Source organism: Hyperoodon ampullatus (assembly GCF_949752795.1).
Source record: "Hyperoodon ampullatus genome assembly, chromosome: 8".
NCBI classification, from domain to species: Eukaryota; Metazoa; Chordata; class Mammalia; order Artiodactyla; family Ziphiidae; genus Hyperoodon; species Hyperoodon ampullatus.
Window position 1 is genome coordinate 86646935 of NC_136921.1, and position 16890 is coordinate 86663824.

General features: G+C 35.5%; 1 protein-coding gene across 5 annotated transcripts in view; it reads left to right on the top strand.

The window, feature by feature from the left end:
• Nucleotides 1-404: 404 nt before the first annotated feature.
• DYNC1I2 (dynein cytoplasmic 1 intermediate chain 2) overlaps nucleotides 405-16890 on the top strand; it is a gene marked incomplete at its 5' end in the record, with an annotated part of 53779 nt that continues 37293 nt past the window's right edge. For 2 of the 5 annotated variants that reach the window (XM_079710373.1, XM_079710374.1), the window contains 5 exons: nucleotides 405-516; nucleotides 595-763; nucleotides 1827-1943; nucleotides 4292-4409; nucleotides 16573-16663. In XM_079710373.1, the coding sequence (XP_079566499.1) occupies nucleotides 1836-1943; nucleotides 4292-4409; nucleotides 16573-16663 (317 nt within the window). Of the gene's footprint in view, nucleotides 517-594; nucleotides 764-1796; nucleotides 1944-4291; nucleotides 4410-16572; nucleotides 16664-16890 lie in introns of those variants that run through there. The other 3 variants (XM_079710376.1, XM_079710377.1, XM_079710375.1) reach the window with 2 other exon arrangements.

A 16890-nucleotide genomic window follows, 5' to 3' on the forward strand; every position in this document is an offset into this window, starting at 1 on the left:
TCTATAAGGCGTTTTTTTTCTAATACTGGTATAAATATCCTAGAAAGTGTTCACCAAATGTTCAGTGTAATACATAGGTTCACCACTTGAAAATAACACTTCTTAAACATTCGGCCAATGTTGAGTCAAAGATCTTAAGATATAACACATACAACATTGTGAGCAATGACCAGCGGACAAGACTACATTAAGGAGAACTGCTGGAAGCTTCTCTTTGGAATCTTGAAGGAAGGCCTCAAAGTGGGAAATCGAAAGACTAGGGAACACTACATGTCCCAGCAAACTTTGCGACTACCGTTGACCACAACTCCCAGAGTGCATTGCTCGCCGTACGCAGGTTTTTCTTGTAGCTGGGGCTTGTAGTTCTCCCTGGTCGAGTCAATCCTTAAGGCGAGGGGGGTGTTTGCTTACCCAGCCCCAGGCTATTAGGCTTAGTCTTACAGGTTTTGGCAAAGCGGAAACACTTCGGGACCCTGGGCGGATTCTTTGTCTCATCTCTCGGCTTCTGCTTTACAGGTAAGTCACAGAGGGGCTACAGTTCCCCGCAGCAGGGCCCCTCCCTTTCTTTCTGGGAGCGACCTCGTTGTGGTGAAGCCATTTGTCCCTCAGCTCTCGCCGTAGCAGCCGCCGCCCATCCCTCTTTGTGTGCTTGTGGAAAGCTGCGGAGCTAGTGGCCGCGACTGTTGCCTTCGGGAGCAAAGGAGAGGGACGTTACTGGGAAGTTGCTGGCAGGCGGACTCTTCCCCATCCCACCACCTGACAGGTGGGTTGACTGTCCTTCCCTCTAGGCCCTTCTGTCTGCTGTGTCTCACGTCGGGACTCTAAGGGCGGCTTGGCAGTTCCTGCTGACAGCGCCGCCCGGGCCGGGCTCCGGGAAGGAGAGGCGGGGAGAGCCAGGTGCGGTGACTCAGGGAGGCCAGGGGAGACGAGTCCACTCCCTTCCCTTCTGGACCCTCGGGAGGTGTCCCGAGGAGCCTCGTGGCTAGTTCGAGGCCTCCTCCCCCGGGCCTATCCTGCACCGCTCCCTCTTGGCCGTGACCCCAGGGGAGAAGTGACTCCTTTTCGCCTTACTCCATTTTATAAATAAATAAAAGTCGCTATTACTTGCGTTGACAGCGTTTTCCTTTACTTGGTGTGTGTTGGAAAGTACCCGAACGCGGAGGATGTAGCACAAAATTCCTGAGACTTTCTCTTCCTTGGAGTTTTAAGAAAGTGAACGCGTCAGTCATGGAGGCTCCGGCCTTTAGGAGGTTGAGCGAACCTGTCAGCTGTATGTAGTTATCCGGTCAGACTTTGTTGTTGGGCTTTGACTAAAAACGTACTGACTTTAAGTATATTTAATAGTTATTGATGGTAATATTTGTGTTTTGCTTCTTCTTAATATTACTATTACATGGTAGTTTTAGAATTTATAGAAATTTTCTGTGTGACCGCCTGTTTTATCAAATTTCTAGGAATGAATGCAAAACTGATAGCAGATTTGATCTGTGTCATATAGCTTAGCTTTTAATGCCAACCCGTGTCCTCTGTTGTAAGAGCCAGAGAATTTGAGCATGTGAACATTAAAGAGCTTACTGGTGCTAGTTACTATGCTCAATTCTGGGTATTTATTTTTTATATACATTTGTTCATATTGATAATTTTTTTCAGGTCTTAGTAATACATGTGCTTCCGTTATTTTAAAAGTAGAGTTTATATGTTCTCTTTAGATAGCATTGAACTACATGGCCTCTCGTGACAGTTCTCTTTTTGAAAGACTAATTATTTTAAAGAGTGCTGCTTTTACCAATGTAATAATGATTGTAAATGATTATATGCTTCTTAAGGTCGCAAACATGTCTGACAAAAGTGAATTAAAGGCAGAGTTGGAACGTAAGAAGCAGCGGTTGGCTCAAATAAGAGAGGAAAAGAAGAGGAAAGAAGAAGAAAGGAAAAAAAAAGAAGTATGTTTGATTTTTTTAAAGATAATATAAAATAATTGGATTTTAAGTACTCATACCTTTATGTAATACTTTCAGAATAGTTAAAATTCCAGCAGTTGTGACTGCAAATATAGCACTTTAGGTGAAAAGTTCAATATGCATATTTAGTCTTCTAGGGGTATGTTTATTATATAAAGTAAGGGGCATCTGCCTTGTAATAGCTCATAAAACATGGCATATACATCATAACTTAGTTTGGACTTTGAACTTATCTGAATATTTTACTCGTCGGACCTCTAGTTGTTGGAATAAATAATGGCAAAGAGAAATATAGAATAGATTATTAATTGATTAGGGGATTATTTAACTGATCATATTTCCTTTATCATGATGTAGTCATTGAAATATCTTTACCAAGTAGTGGGTTTGATACTATCGTAAAGGTGGACTAGGTACTTACATCTTCTGATTTTTGGCATCACCATTTCATCATGTATGGCAAATATACATTGACCCTGAGCTGGAGATATTTTACTTTCTCCTGTATTGAAATGTACATTTATCTCTATGGAAACTGTTTAGGCAGATTTGTATACTTTTATCATAGATGTTTTAAATGGGCAGTGTTAAGATAGTTTGTTCTCAGTGTGACAGTACCAAGTTTTTCTGTGTGATAGCCTAAACAATAGCCAAGACTTCTAGGAATCTCTTAGGGAAAAAGAAAAACCGAAGGTACAATTTATGTGCAGCATTGCTATGATACTGTAAAGGCCTGTACTTGAAGAATTTTCTAGTTTATTCTGAACCTTTTTGTGATCCATTATTATAAGAGGGTTGGACCTTTAAGTTCTCTATTTGATTAAAAGCCAACTGATAGAAGCATGAGTCAGACTGGCAGAGCCATTCCAAACTAGTATGTAGCCTTAAACCCTTCAGGGCTGAGGGCAAATTTGGTTTTTGTTTTCTAAAGATGGCCATAGGTGGCCCTAAGGGATATCTATTACATGCTTTATATCTGATTTAAAGGTTATCAAACATTACCAGAGACATTACAATTATAATACTATTAAACAGTGAGTCTACTAATATATTGTTATATACAGGTAAAGTGTCTACCTGATAATATAGTCTGTTTGGCTATTTTGATGAAATTTTCTGATGACTTCTTTAAGTTAAAATGGTATCAGAATATTATGACTAACAAAATTTACTGCAGATGATTGTATGAGTAATAGTTGTCTAGCTGAAATAGACTTTTGAGGTGTATATATAAAACTTTTTCCTTGAAGGCTTAAATTTCACTTGAGATGTTTTGGATGATCTGAAAGTATTGAGGCTTATCTAGTTTAACTGGAAGATTTTGCTAAAACTATAAATGGCTGAAATAAACGTTGGCAAAAATTTCAGTAACAAAAAATGTTTTGTGCTATGCAAGAGTAAATTTTAATTTTACCAAACCAAACCGTGTGTTTATCATCATAAAAATAAGACCTATAGTTTATAAAATAAAAACAAAACCTGTCTCCAGATGAATTTTTGACAAACATCCTTTACATAAAGTTGAATAAATACACTGAAGACTTCATAAAGAAGTTTGAGGTACTTGTACTTTTTCAACGAATCAGATTGTTCATTTACTTAAAATTCATTATCTCTTAAATGATTCGGTCTTTTTTTTTTTTTATTCACAGTGTTGTGGTATTTATGTATTTGTGAGATTTCCACAGTTCCTGACCATGGATAGCAATTTCATATTGTAAATAAATAGAAATTGACTGTACTTTTTGAATTTCTCTGTTCAGAAAATTTTTGTGAGAACTCCTTGATTACATATAAAAATGGATCAATTTAGGGCTTCCCTGGTGGTGCAGTGGTTAAGAATCTGCCTGCCAATGCAGGGGACACGGGTTCGAGCCCTGGTCTGGGAAGATCCCACATGCCGCGGAGCAACTAAGCCCGTGCGCCACAACTACTGAGCCTGCGCTCTAGAGCCTGCGAGCCACAGCTACTGAGCCCACATGCCACAACTACTGAAGCTGGCATGCCTAGAGCCCATACTCTGCAACAAGACAAGCCACTGCAATGAGAAGCCCACGCACTGCAACAAAGACCCAGTGCAGCCAAAAATAAATAAATAAAATAAATTAAAAAAATTTTTTTAAGGATCAGTTTAATACATATCATTTGGAGGTTCTTACTAAAACTCTATTGAGAATGATTTTCATTTAATGACTATAATGTGTATTCAAAACTAAGTCCACCTCCAGAAGTATACAGTATTAGCATGTTATTTTTAAAATTTATATTTTTTGGAAACAGAAATGTTTCATACCATATGTAAACTTAAATATTTAACTTAAAAAATTTAGACTGATCAGAAGAAGGAAGCAGCTGCTCCTGTGCAAGAAGAATCAGATCTTGAAAAAAAAAGAAGAGAAGCTGAAGCATTGCTTCAAAGCATGGGGCTAACTCCAGAATCCCCCATTGGTAAGGATAAGAATATATCCATTTATAAGAGATAGGCATATATCTTATTCAGCCCAGACATACGTGAGATGAGTTGATTTAATGTATTTTGTATATTTTTCTTATTTGTGCCTCTTAAAAATCATTAGTCTTACAATTCATTTGTAATTGACTTTTTTCAGATGTGCTAATATATGGTTATTTGGTTTGTTCAGAAGAGCTGCAAGACTATATTTATTAACATAAACCAATTGACTTTTCTTGTTAAATAGTAATTTATTTCAACAAACATTTGTTGAACAAGTTATCTGTGCCATACTATATTAAGCCCCAAAATGACTGTGATTACTGATCTTAACTCTATAATCCTTTCTATAGGTTGAAGAGAGGTATAGTGAACGAAAGTTCTAAAAGTATATCAATATTCAAAGGTATAGGAGTGGAAGGAGAAGCTTATAGCCTTCTGCTCTCAATGCTAATAAGGGAAATAATATTTGTAGCTTATTTTGGCAGCAGTTTCACTTATTCTTGTTCTTTTTCTGGGCTGTTCACTTTAAAGCAATACTAGACCAAAAAGCTGAAATAATAGAGGTATTGAGGACAATCTGGTTACATATAAGAAAGCATTAAATGCTTACTTAAAATAATTCTGAGCTGGGTGCTGTTACATAGTATTTTAGTTTGACATGGCCTTTGTCATTTAAGGACCTAAAATTTCAGGGTTAGTTTGTGGGCTAATTCCATCTAGTCCAGGGGACAAATACCAGAAGTAGTATCTGCTGTATGCCTGTTGTGAACTGCAATATAACTGTCTTAGAGCTACAATTTCTAGAAGGTTTCAAGATGAAAAAGCTGGTTACTTTCATGGTCGGCTTCCTTGTTATTTCTTTCAGCTTATTTGCCTTTTCCTTATTGGTAAAATTTGAAGACTGAAGTACTTTAATTTTTATGTCTTTATTTAATAAGCTTCCGTGGCATATTGCAATTTTAAAAGTAAATGAATTAGAACACTTTTATCTTGTTAAAAAAATACCCTAGTAACTAAACCAAGTTGCTTGTTAGCTATATAGTCCTTTTTTTAAAAAATAAATTTATTTTATTTATTTTATTTTTGGCTGTGTTGGGTCTTCGTTGCTGCGCGTGGGCTTTTCTCTGGTTGTGGCAAGCGGGGACTACTCTTCGTTGCGGTGCACGGGCTTCTCACTGCGGTGGCTTCTCTTGTTGCAGAGCACGGGCTCTAGGCGCGCGGGCTTCAGTAGTTGTGGCACGTGGGCTCAGTAGTTGTGGCTCACAGGCTCTAGAGTACAGGCTCAGTAGTTGTGGCACATGGGCTTAGTTGCTCCATGGCATGTGGGATCTTACTGGGCCAGGGCTCGAACCCGTGTCCCCTGCATTGGCAGGCAGATTCTTAACCACTGTGCCACCAGGGAAGCCCAGCTATATAGTCTTTAAGTGATGATTTTTTTCTGAGCCTTTAGCTTTGTTTTTTTCCTGTAGGATTTGTTTTTTTCCCTTTCTATTCTTTTTAGGACTTCAGTTTCACTAAATTCACTTGCTCAGATTTCTCAGTTTGTGGCCCACCTCCATCACCTGTTCTTGAAAGACTGTTCTTTAGCTGTGTGTGTGTGTGTATGTGTGTGTGTGGTGTGTGTGTGGTGTTAGTGTGTGTTTTGCCCTCATTTCCCATCTCCAATTCCATTGTCCTTTCCAGTCTTGCATTAAGTACCCATCCTTGGATTTTTAACATACAGGGTCCTTTTGATCTGTCCAACATGTGTTGACATTTTTTAAGATTTCATATATCTAAGTGTGTATGTTTTATATACATAAATGGCATTGTACTATATGTCTCACTCTGTTTTTTCCTTTTTTTCAAGCAGCATTGTATTTGAGATTTACCCACGTTGTTACATATAGATCTAGTTATTCACTTCTGACTAACAATATTCTGTTATATACTATATTTTACTTATCTGTTCCCCAGTGATAGGCACTTAGATTGCTTCTGTCTCTTTGCTTTGCTATCCCAAGCAACACTGCAAAGAATATATTCTTTTCCCTTGAAAGGACTGTGGAGGAGTTTCTCTGGAATGTATGCTGAGGAATTGACTTGCTATGTTATTGTGTGTAGGCTGACTTATATTTATTAGGTTCTACATACCACTCTCAAGAACGACTGTAAGTTTATGCTCCTGCTACCAGTGTATGAGAAAGTAACTGTTTCACGATATCCACATAACTTGATATTATCCAACTTTTTAGTTTTTGTCTACTTGATGAGTGTAAAGTAGTATGTCAAAATGTCATAATATACATTTATCTGTTTACAGTGAGATTGGCCATTTCTTCATATATCTATTTACCATTCAGATTTTCCCTTCTACGAATTGCATGTTTATATCCTTTGCCCATTTACTATTAGGGTTCTTTACCTTGTTGTAGGAGTTCCTTGTATACTTAAGGAAGGACTTCTTTGTCTGTTTTAGTCTTTTAAAAAATACCTTCTCCTAGTCTATCATCTACTAACTGTTCATAGTAATTTTTTTTGTTAATTTTTGTTAGAGTATAGTTGATTTAAAATGTTGTGTTAGTTTCTGCTGTACAGCAAAGTGAATCAGTTATACATATATATATATCCACTCTTTTATAGATTCTTTTCCCATATAGGTCATTACAGAGTATTGAGCAGAGTTCCCTGTGCTATAGAGGAGGCCCATATTAGTTATCTATTTTATATACAGTAGTGTGTATGTGTCAATCCCAATCTCCCAATTTATCCCTCCCCTTTTCTCCCCCCACCCCCGTCCCCAGTAACCATAAGTTTGTTCTCTACATCTGTGACTCTATTTCTGTTTTGTAAATAAGTTCATCTGTACCATTTTTTTTAGATTCTACATATAAGCAATATCATATGATATTTGTCTTTGACTTCATTCAGTATGACAATCTCTAGGTCCATCCATGTTGCTGCAGATGACATTATTTTGTTCTTTTTTATGGCTAAGTAATATTCCGTTGTATGTATGTACCACATCTTCTTTATCCATTCCTCTGTCAATGGACATTTAGGTTGCTTCCATCATAGATTCTTCTATTGAACAGAATCCTTCATTTTGATATGTTCACATCCTTTATTTTGATAATGGTCAGATCTACCACTTATAACTTTTTTTTTTGGTTTTTTTTTTGTTTTCTTTGAAAAGAAATCCTTTCCTACTCTGAGGATACAAATATATTCTCCTACATTTTCTTTATTATTTTAGCCTTCACCTTTAGATATATGTGTTATATTTTTGGATATAATATGAGGTAGGGATCCAGCCTAATTTTTCTCCATATAGTTACCTAATTTTCTCAGTACCATTTGTTAAATAGTCCATCTTTCCCGCACTGATAATCTGATGCCAACTTTGTCATTCAGTCAGTTCTCATATATTCATGGGCATTTCTGGGCTCTGTATGTTCACTGTTGACCCATTTGTCTGATTCTATACTATTAACACACAGTTTTAATTACTGTGGCTTTATATTAGTATATTCTAATTTCTTTTATAGAAAATGGCCCCTTCTTTTTTCATCTTTTTCAAAATAGCCATAGCTTCACAAAATTTTTCTTCCCCTCAAAAAAAATTAGTTTCTTAAGTTTCCCCTGAAAACCTTCCTGCACTATATGTTGCATTTAGTTGTATGTTTTTAGTCTTTCTAAATCTAGAAGATCCTCCACACACATACTCCTTTTTGCCCCATGTCATCGACTGGTTGAGGAGAGTGGGCCAATTGGTCTCTAGAGTGTCTCACCTCTTGGGTTTTTCTGAGGGTTTTCTCACATTTAAGCTTTTGTTCCTCTATCCTTTGTATTTCCTCTAAACTGGAAATTAGATTTTAAAAACTTGATTAGCTTCAGGTTGAACATCTTTGGCAAGAAGATCTCATAGGTGATTCTGTGTACTTCATATTGTATCACATCAGTAGCACATAGGTCTGGGTTGTTATCAGTGATGTCAAGATTGATTGCGGGGTTACAATTGTGACAGCCAGGCTTCTCCATTGTAGTTACTTTTTTTCCCTTTGGACTAGCAAGTAATATCTGGAGGTGATACTTTGGTACCATGGAAATATTCATTTCTCTGTCAACTTTTTGCCAAGTAGTTTTAATACTTACTGATGAATCTTTTCTAAATCAGTTATTAGGAGTTGCAAAATTATTTTTATAATTCCATCATTCCTTCTACATTTATTGACTGAAATTCTTCTGTAAAGGGGAGGTTTCCCTCAGTAACTAGGGCTATTTGGTTACCCTGAATGCATTTCCTGTTAGAAAAGCAAAAAACATACTTAATTTTTTTCACTTTAGTTACTAATAGTCATATCCAGGTGTGGCAGATGAATTTTTCCATGTATTTAAATAATAGATTATATAATATTTTATCTAGGGTTTTTGTGTATATGCTCATAAATGAAATTTGCCTATAATTTTCTTGTGCTGTTCATGTTCAGTGGCCACCATGGTTATGGTTTTAAAATAAATTGGATAGCTTTCTCTTTTGCTATTTTGTAGAAAAGTTGTAAAAGATAGATATTACCTGTTCCTTAAACACTTGGTGGAATTCAACTGTAAAACTGCCTCAGATTATACTTTTTTTTCCCCAGAGGATAGTGGAGAGCAGGAGTTACCATTTCAAGTTTTTCTAATGGTTATAGAAAAACTTGTTTTTCTAAGTTTTCTATTTTTGTATCGGTTTGATATTTTTTTTAAACAATAATAAACGTTTATTATCTCTCACTGTTTCTGCCAGTCAGGAATTTGGCAGTAGCTTAGTTCAGTGGTTCTGGCTCAGGGTCTCTCATGGGGTTGAAGTCAAGATGTCAGTCAGAGCTGTAGTTGTCTGAAGGCTTGATTGGGGCTTGAGGATTTGCTTTACCGGTCATGTGATTTGCTCAGTCACATGGCCAGCAGGTTGGTGTTGGTTGGTAGTGGGAGGCCTGAATTCCTATCCACATGGGCCATTCCATAGAACTAACTGCTTGAGTATCCTTGCAGCATGTCAGCTGGCTTCTCCCAATGTGAGCAATCCAAAGACAAAGAGAGCCGGAAGGAAACTATCCTTTTATCCTTACCCTTGGAAGTCAGAGGACATTGCTTCTGCCACATTCTGTCTATGGGAAGAGAGTCACTAAGTCCAGCCCACATTCACAAAGAATTTTGACATCCTTTAAAATCACCAAAATATGTACGACAAACTCATAGGTCTCCTAATATTTTGAGATAATCATATGCTTTTTTTCCCTTTTGATGTATTAATATGATAATTTATATTGGTAGGTTTTCAAAGCATGCTTACATTCTGAAATAAACCCATTTTAGTTATGAGAATATTTTTCTTATATATTGCTAATATTTTATTTAGGAGTTCTTCATCTATACTCATAAGAGAGTCAGACCTATAGTTTTTTTCCTTTTACTGTATTTTGTCTGGTTTTATTATAATGGTTATAGTAGCCTCATGAAATGAGTTGTGCAGTTTTCCACCTTCTGTTTTCTCACAGATGTCTAAAGATCTTTCCAGTATTTATTTAAAATTAGGCCTGGAGAATACAGGATACAGATGAAAGCAGTGGCTATCAAACTTTCTTGACAGTAACAATAAAAATACATTTTATATCATGACCCAGGATGGATACTTGTTTTTCTTTTCACTACAAATGTATTTATTAAATATTTTGAAATTGTAGAAGTAAGTATAAAAACACCACTAAAATATTCAAGAGGATTTATTAAAAGCATCAGTCTGGTTTTACCTAAAATGGACTTTTTCCCTTTTAAAAAAAAATTCTGCTGAAAAGAATTCATTTTTTAAAAAAAGAGACAGTTAATAAAACCTCTCTTAGCTTCTCTTTGCTGGTAGATTCTTATTTATTTGATCATTTGATTGTTTTTTGTCAGAGATCCTTGCGAGCAGGGACAGTATATTACATTTTTATCCCTGGTGTCCAGCACAGGCTAGACACTTAAATGTTTGTTCAATTATTATTAGGTCATGTGTCTTTCCACCTGGTAAGACCAAATAAAAGCCATCTGCTTTAAAAGCAATAACAACAAAATCTTGTTTAAATTTCAGGAAAATGCATAGTGGAAATTGAAATTTGAATATTTCACAAAAGAAGTATGGCTTGATTTTTTTTTTTTTAACAAAATTTAAGTGGCCAGTCTTCAGAAAGTTAATTTTAGGCACAACTTTCAAGACATGTTTTATCAAATGTGGAGTTAGTAAACACTGATGGTCAAAAAATAAATAAATAAAGTGAATCTCTTTTTGTATGTGTAACTGCTGTTTTAACCATCTTGTAAAGAGATGAAAACAGGTTCTGTCAATTACTCTGTAGCCTGAGTCTGTATCAGTAGGGCACAGTACATCGATTAGTGTGATAATCAATTTTTTTATTAGGAATAAACAAAAGAAGTTCAGTAGTCAAAATAAGTATTGCTTCATTTATTTCCCTCCCTTGTAACTTTTGAATATTTTAAATCTGATTTTTCCAGTTTTATTGAGAAATAATTGACATACATCACCGTGTAAGTTTAAGGTGTACAGCATGATGGTTTAATTTATATATATAGTGAAATGATTACTACAGTAGGTTTGGATAACATCCATCATCTCATAGATACAATAAAAAGAAAAGAAAAATAATTTCTCCTTGTGATGAGAACTCTTAGGATCTGCTCTCTTAAAGTTTCCTATATATCATACAACAGTGTTAACTCTAGTCATCATATTGTACATCACATCCCTAGCACTTATTTCTCTAACTAGTAAGTCTGACTTTTAGATAGAATGATTTCCATGTTATCAAGTCATTTTTTCAAGTTTAGCCTAATTTTAAGAACAGTTCCTTATAGTATTTTAATGCTATAAAATTTTATTTTTATTAATTTCTTTTAAAAAATTTATCTGATGCTCTGAATTACATTGAAGAGAATTGAATTTTATTTATTTTTTTATACAGCAGGTTCTTATTAGTTATCGATTTTATACATATTAGTGTGTATATGTCAATCCCAATCTCCCAGTTCATCCCACCCCCACCACCTCCCCCCCTCGCTACTTTCCCCCTGGTGTCCATACGTTTGTTCTCTACATCTGTGTCAGAGAATTAAGGTTTGTCTTTCAGGACAAAAAGAGTAAGTATGAAAACTTAAACAGATATTTATTTATTTTTTATTTTATTTTTTTTTGACTTTTTTTATTAGTTTCTGCTTTATAACAAAGTGAATCAGTCATACATATACATCTGTTCCCATATCCCCTCCCTCTTGCGTCTCCCTCCCTCCCACCCTCCCTATCCCACCCCTCCAGGCGGTGATCTCCCTGTGCTATGTTTCCCACTAGCTATCTACCTTACGTTTGGTAGTGTATATATGTCCATGCCTCTCTCTCGCTTTGTCACAGCTTACCCTTCCCCCTCCCCATATCCTCAAGTCCATTCTCAAGTAGGTCTGTGTCTTTATTCCTGTTTTACCCCAGGTTCTTCATGACACTTTTTTTTTTTCTTAAATTCCATATGTATGTGTTAGCATACGGTATTTGTCTTTCTCTTTCTGACTTACTTCACTCTGTATGACAGACTCTAGGTCCATCCACCTCATTACAAATAGCTCAATTTCATTTCTTTTTATGGCTGAGTAATATTCCATTGTATATATGTGCCACATCTTCTTTATCCATTCATCCGATGATGGACACTTAGGTTGTTTCCATCTCCGGGCTATTGTGAATAGAGCTGCAATGAACATTTTGGTACATGTCTCTTTTTGAATTATGGTTTTCTCAGGGTATATGCCCAGTAGTGGGATTGCTGGGTCATATGGTAGTTCTATTTGTAGTTTTTTAAGGAACCTCCATACTGTTCTCCATAGTGGCTGTACCAATTCACATTCCCACCAGCAGTGCAAGAGTGTTCCCTTTTCTCCACACCCTCTCCAGCATTTATTGTTTCTAGATTTCTTGATGATGGCCTTTCTGACTGGTGTGAGATGATATCTCATTGTAGTTTTGATTTGCATTTCTCTAATGATTAATGATGTTGAGCATTCTTTCATGTGTTTGTTGGCAGTCTGTATATCTTCTTTGGAGAAATGTCTATTTAAGTCTTCTGCCCATTTTTGGATTGGGTTGTTTGTTTTTTTGCTATTGAGCTGCATGAGCTGCTTATAAATTTTGGAGATTAATCCTTTGTCAGTTGCTTCATTTGCAAATATTTTCTCCCATTCTGAGGGTTGTCTTTTGGTCTTGTTTATGGTTTCCTTTGCTGTGCAAAACTTTGAAGTTTCATTAGGTCCCATTTGTTTATTTTTGTTAAACAGATATTTAAATGTTAATATTCCAGCCTAGGAGCACTTGTATCCACAAGAGGGCATTACTGTGTAACTCAGACTGTGTTTGAGTGCTGAGTATCATAGATAGATGAGTTACAGGAGGCCTCACAACTTTTATATCTCAGAAGCTCTCTCTTCCCATTTGTGCTCTGCCAATACTCCCACTCCCTACATTTACTTTCTTTGGCTGTCCACCTTTTCTAGGTTCTTCTTCCTGGCAAGAGCCCCTTCTTGCTAGAGACTTTTTTCTACTTAAAAAGTAATTGAGGGCTTCCCTGGTGGCGCAGTGGTTGAGAGTCCGCCTGCCGATGCAGGGGACATGGGTTCGTGCCCCGGTCTGGGAAGATCCCACATGCCATGGAGTGACTGGGCCCGTGAGCCATGGCCGCTGAGCCTGTGTGTCCGGAGCCTGTGCTCCGCAATGGGAGAGGCCACAACAGTGAGAGGCCCGCGTACCGCAAAAAAAAAAAAAAAAAAAAAAAAGTAATTGAGCTGTGCACCATCCTTGTTCATCTCTGAGACTTCGGTATAGTTCTGAGTGGTTGACTCAAACTTAATTCTGGTTTCTAAATCTAGGTGCATTCCCAGGTCCATTGTGGTTTTAAAATTTCTAGTTGTTCCTTCACAGACCAAATGGCAGTAATGTTAATTTTTATATCCTTGCGAGGCCAAGATCTAAGCTAGCAGGAAAGGCCTTCTTGGTTCTTGGTTGTCTTTTTGTCCTAAAGAATCAGAGTCACAGCCTTTCAGTATTACTTGCTTGATCAGTGAATGCCATGGTGTAGATCTGTGTTTCAGTTTACTTTACATTTCTTCCTTGGTTTTCTAAGAAAGAAATAGGTATCTTTGCTCTAAACTCCTAAGAAGTTTAAAAACATTCACATGATTAACTCATATATGTTAATATTAAATCTTTTGTACCATTTTAAAAGCCTTGTTTTAGGCTATTTTATATACAGAACTGTGGAGTAAAAGGTAATCTGATTGAATCACTGTTCTTACTATGCAAATCATATCTCAGATATTTGGCAAAAGCTAAGTAATAGTAGCTTATGTTATTTCTAAAGCTGATTGTACTCTTAAACCATCTTTAAAAATGAACTCTAGAATTAAGTCCTTTCTGAGATTTGAGAGACTATGAGTTATTTAGTTTTTTTTTAACCTCCCTGAATGCATGCTTTTATTCATTTTGAGGGGTCGTTTATTGGAGTCTGGGAATATAGTGACATTGCCTTATTGTGCAATTACTGTATTCTTTGATTTTTCTAGACTAATTGGGTTAAAATATGGTAGTCACCATATAATGCTACCTTTCCCTTTTTTCCTATTAACATTCCTCCTTTTTCAGTGATAGTAATTTTCTTTTTCTAGGTTTGTCCCTTCTGTGGTATAGATTATTTATTATTGAAAGATGAATTTGGTGGGCCAGATAATAACATTGAGTCCTTAATGAGTCTCTTATCAGCTGGCTTGAAAACTATCTTTGGTTGAAAGAATATAGTTCTGGGACGGAGATTTTTATCTAATTACAAATTTGAAGTTATGGTGATTTATCTTGCTTCTGGCTGAGAAACTGATAATTTGGTTGCATCACCTGTGTAATTTATTTTTTATTTCTGAAACTTTTATTTGAGAATTGGCTAGTTTAGTGTATTTATGTATATATAATTACTACTTAACCTGTTTTCATAAAGGATTTGAGGTAACGTATTTTTCTTTTAATGTAGTCTTAACCAATTAAGATACTGGTGATGAACGTATTGAGTGGAATCATAGATATTTGAAGTCACCAGAAAGGGGAAAAAACATTAACTGGAAAAGAATTTTATAATTTATCACAAATAATTAGATTGATGGGAATATTACTATTTTCCTCAAATCTTTCCTATATGTATACTTAGAAATATTATTTTCCTAAGCCTGAAGTTAACTTTGTAATTTAAAGAATTCAAAATTTCTTCTTTGGAAATCTTTAATATGAAAACATTGTAGTAGTATAAATTTATTAAATTTATACTACTAAATATTTAGTAGTAAATTTATACTACTAAATATTTAGTAATTTATACTAAATAATTTAATAAACATATTTATGCTTACAATGTAGTAGACAAACCACTGTCCTGTATCAGTTGGAACTTAGACGCCTAGGGGAAGCCTCACAGTGAGTGGTGGACAAAAAGATGAGGAAAAATGTAACCTAAGAGAAATTAGGGGACATTAATATTCTTTTACTTCAGATACAAGTCTTGTTTAGCTACGAGTTATACATGCAGCCCCTAGCACAGTGGTATCATGATGTGAATTATATGAAGGCAATCTGGTTTTAGCATTGTTTCTGAGAGATTTAATCACAAAATTAGAAACCTTTTATTATGTTTTTATGGTCTTTTGAAATTTGAGCAAGAATTAACCACTGTATCTCAGGAAACAAACATTCTAGCTATGATTTTTCTTCTAATCTTTTTATTGGTTTCCAATAGAATTTGGCATTGAAAAATAAGGATGATCAGTTTTGTACCTATGTTTAAGATGTAATTCATTATACTATACTTGTACACTTTGTTAGATGAGCAAACCCACTGTTTTTACTGAAGCATGTATAAACATTTAAACATAATTTTAAGGGTTCAGTGAATGTGACTATTCCAAAAACACAGACTTTTAATTAAATACATATTTCTTTAGATTGGTTTCTATATAACTAGGAACTTACTTTCTTTTCAGTAAACTATTAAAAGAAGGGCTTGCAGCACAACATAAAATATATTGGTCACTTAATATTGTACATTGAAAAATTATTTTAAAAAGATACTTGGGATTGGGGTCATTTATGGTAAAATTTAACCAGAAGATGGCAGTGATGATCTTCCTATACTCCCTGCAATGGTAATCAAAAAGTTTTACAAATGTAATAGCATGAAATACGCACGTTCGGCTGTTGGTATATAATGTTAAAAGTGACAAGTTAGGGGAAAGCATTTGCTGTTTGTTTTATATACTATGAAAAATGTGTATTTTTCTATAAGAAGGGATTAAGAATATTTTGGGTGTCTGTATCTTTGTCTGTACACTTCAGTTTTTTCTGAATACTGGGGTAAGGAAGTTACCATTAAGTCTTGCCTTGTTTAAGTTGCATGCATCACTTTATGTTATGCATCATGTCTAGAAGGCATGCTGTTTTATGGCCTGTTTGCATTTTTCACCCAAATTGCTGGAAACTAATGGACTTTTAAAGGAGCCATTCCTTTAGTGATAGTCATTTCTCTAAATTGGCCCTTTTTATTTTTGGTGAGGGGAAAATATCATTTAAGACATCAGTTTCTTTTTGAAAGAAAAAATTGACAAAAATGAACATTTTAAAATAAATCTCAGAAAACCAGACAGTAAATGACTTCTGAAGCAAAATTCAGAGTTTTGATTTGACACTAGTTAGAAATGATCTGGTGATCTTAAAAGCAAAGAATTAGAAAAGGGAGAAGGAATGCTCTCCTTTGAAAATTAGTATCCACATTTGGTGTTGGCCGAGATGAAGATGCATCCTTCCATAATCTTGCTTTTTTTTTTAATATAAAGCCCAAATGCATTTTGCCAGAGAAATTGCATGAATCGTCAGCATGCATTGTTAACTTTGTCTTTCTCCTCTTCTTTCTACTGTTCATTTTCATTCATGTACTTTTGTTTTTTGGTTTGCCATTATTTTTTCTTTTTTGTTAATTACTTCATGTTAAATTACTTTTGAAACGTCATAAGCTGAGCAACCTCTCCGTGTAGTAACAGCGGATACCTGTCTATTTCACTATTTAGTCCCTCCTCCTATGTCTCCATCCTCCAAATCTGTGAGCACTCCAAGCGAAGCTGGAAGCCAAGACTCTGGAGATGGCGCAGTGGGATCTAGGTACAGTAATTTTCTTTCAGTATTTTAATGATAGAATGCATTTAGTGCCCAGATACTGTCAGTGCTGTACAGGGACTCTGAATAGTTATGTTGAGTTAGTCCTAACATTTTGAAATCTAAATGGCACAGAAATTGTTTGTTGTAAATTGGGGGAAATTTTTTTAAACAATATTTTACTGTCACACTTGATTAACTGAGTACTGACTAGTTAACTGATTTTATGCTGA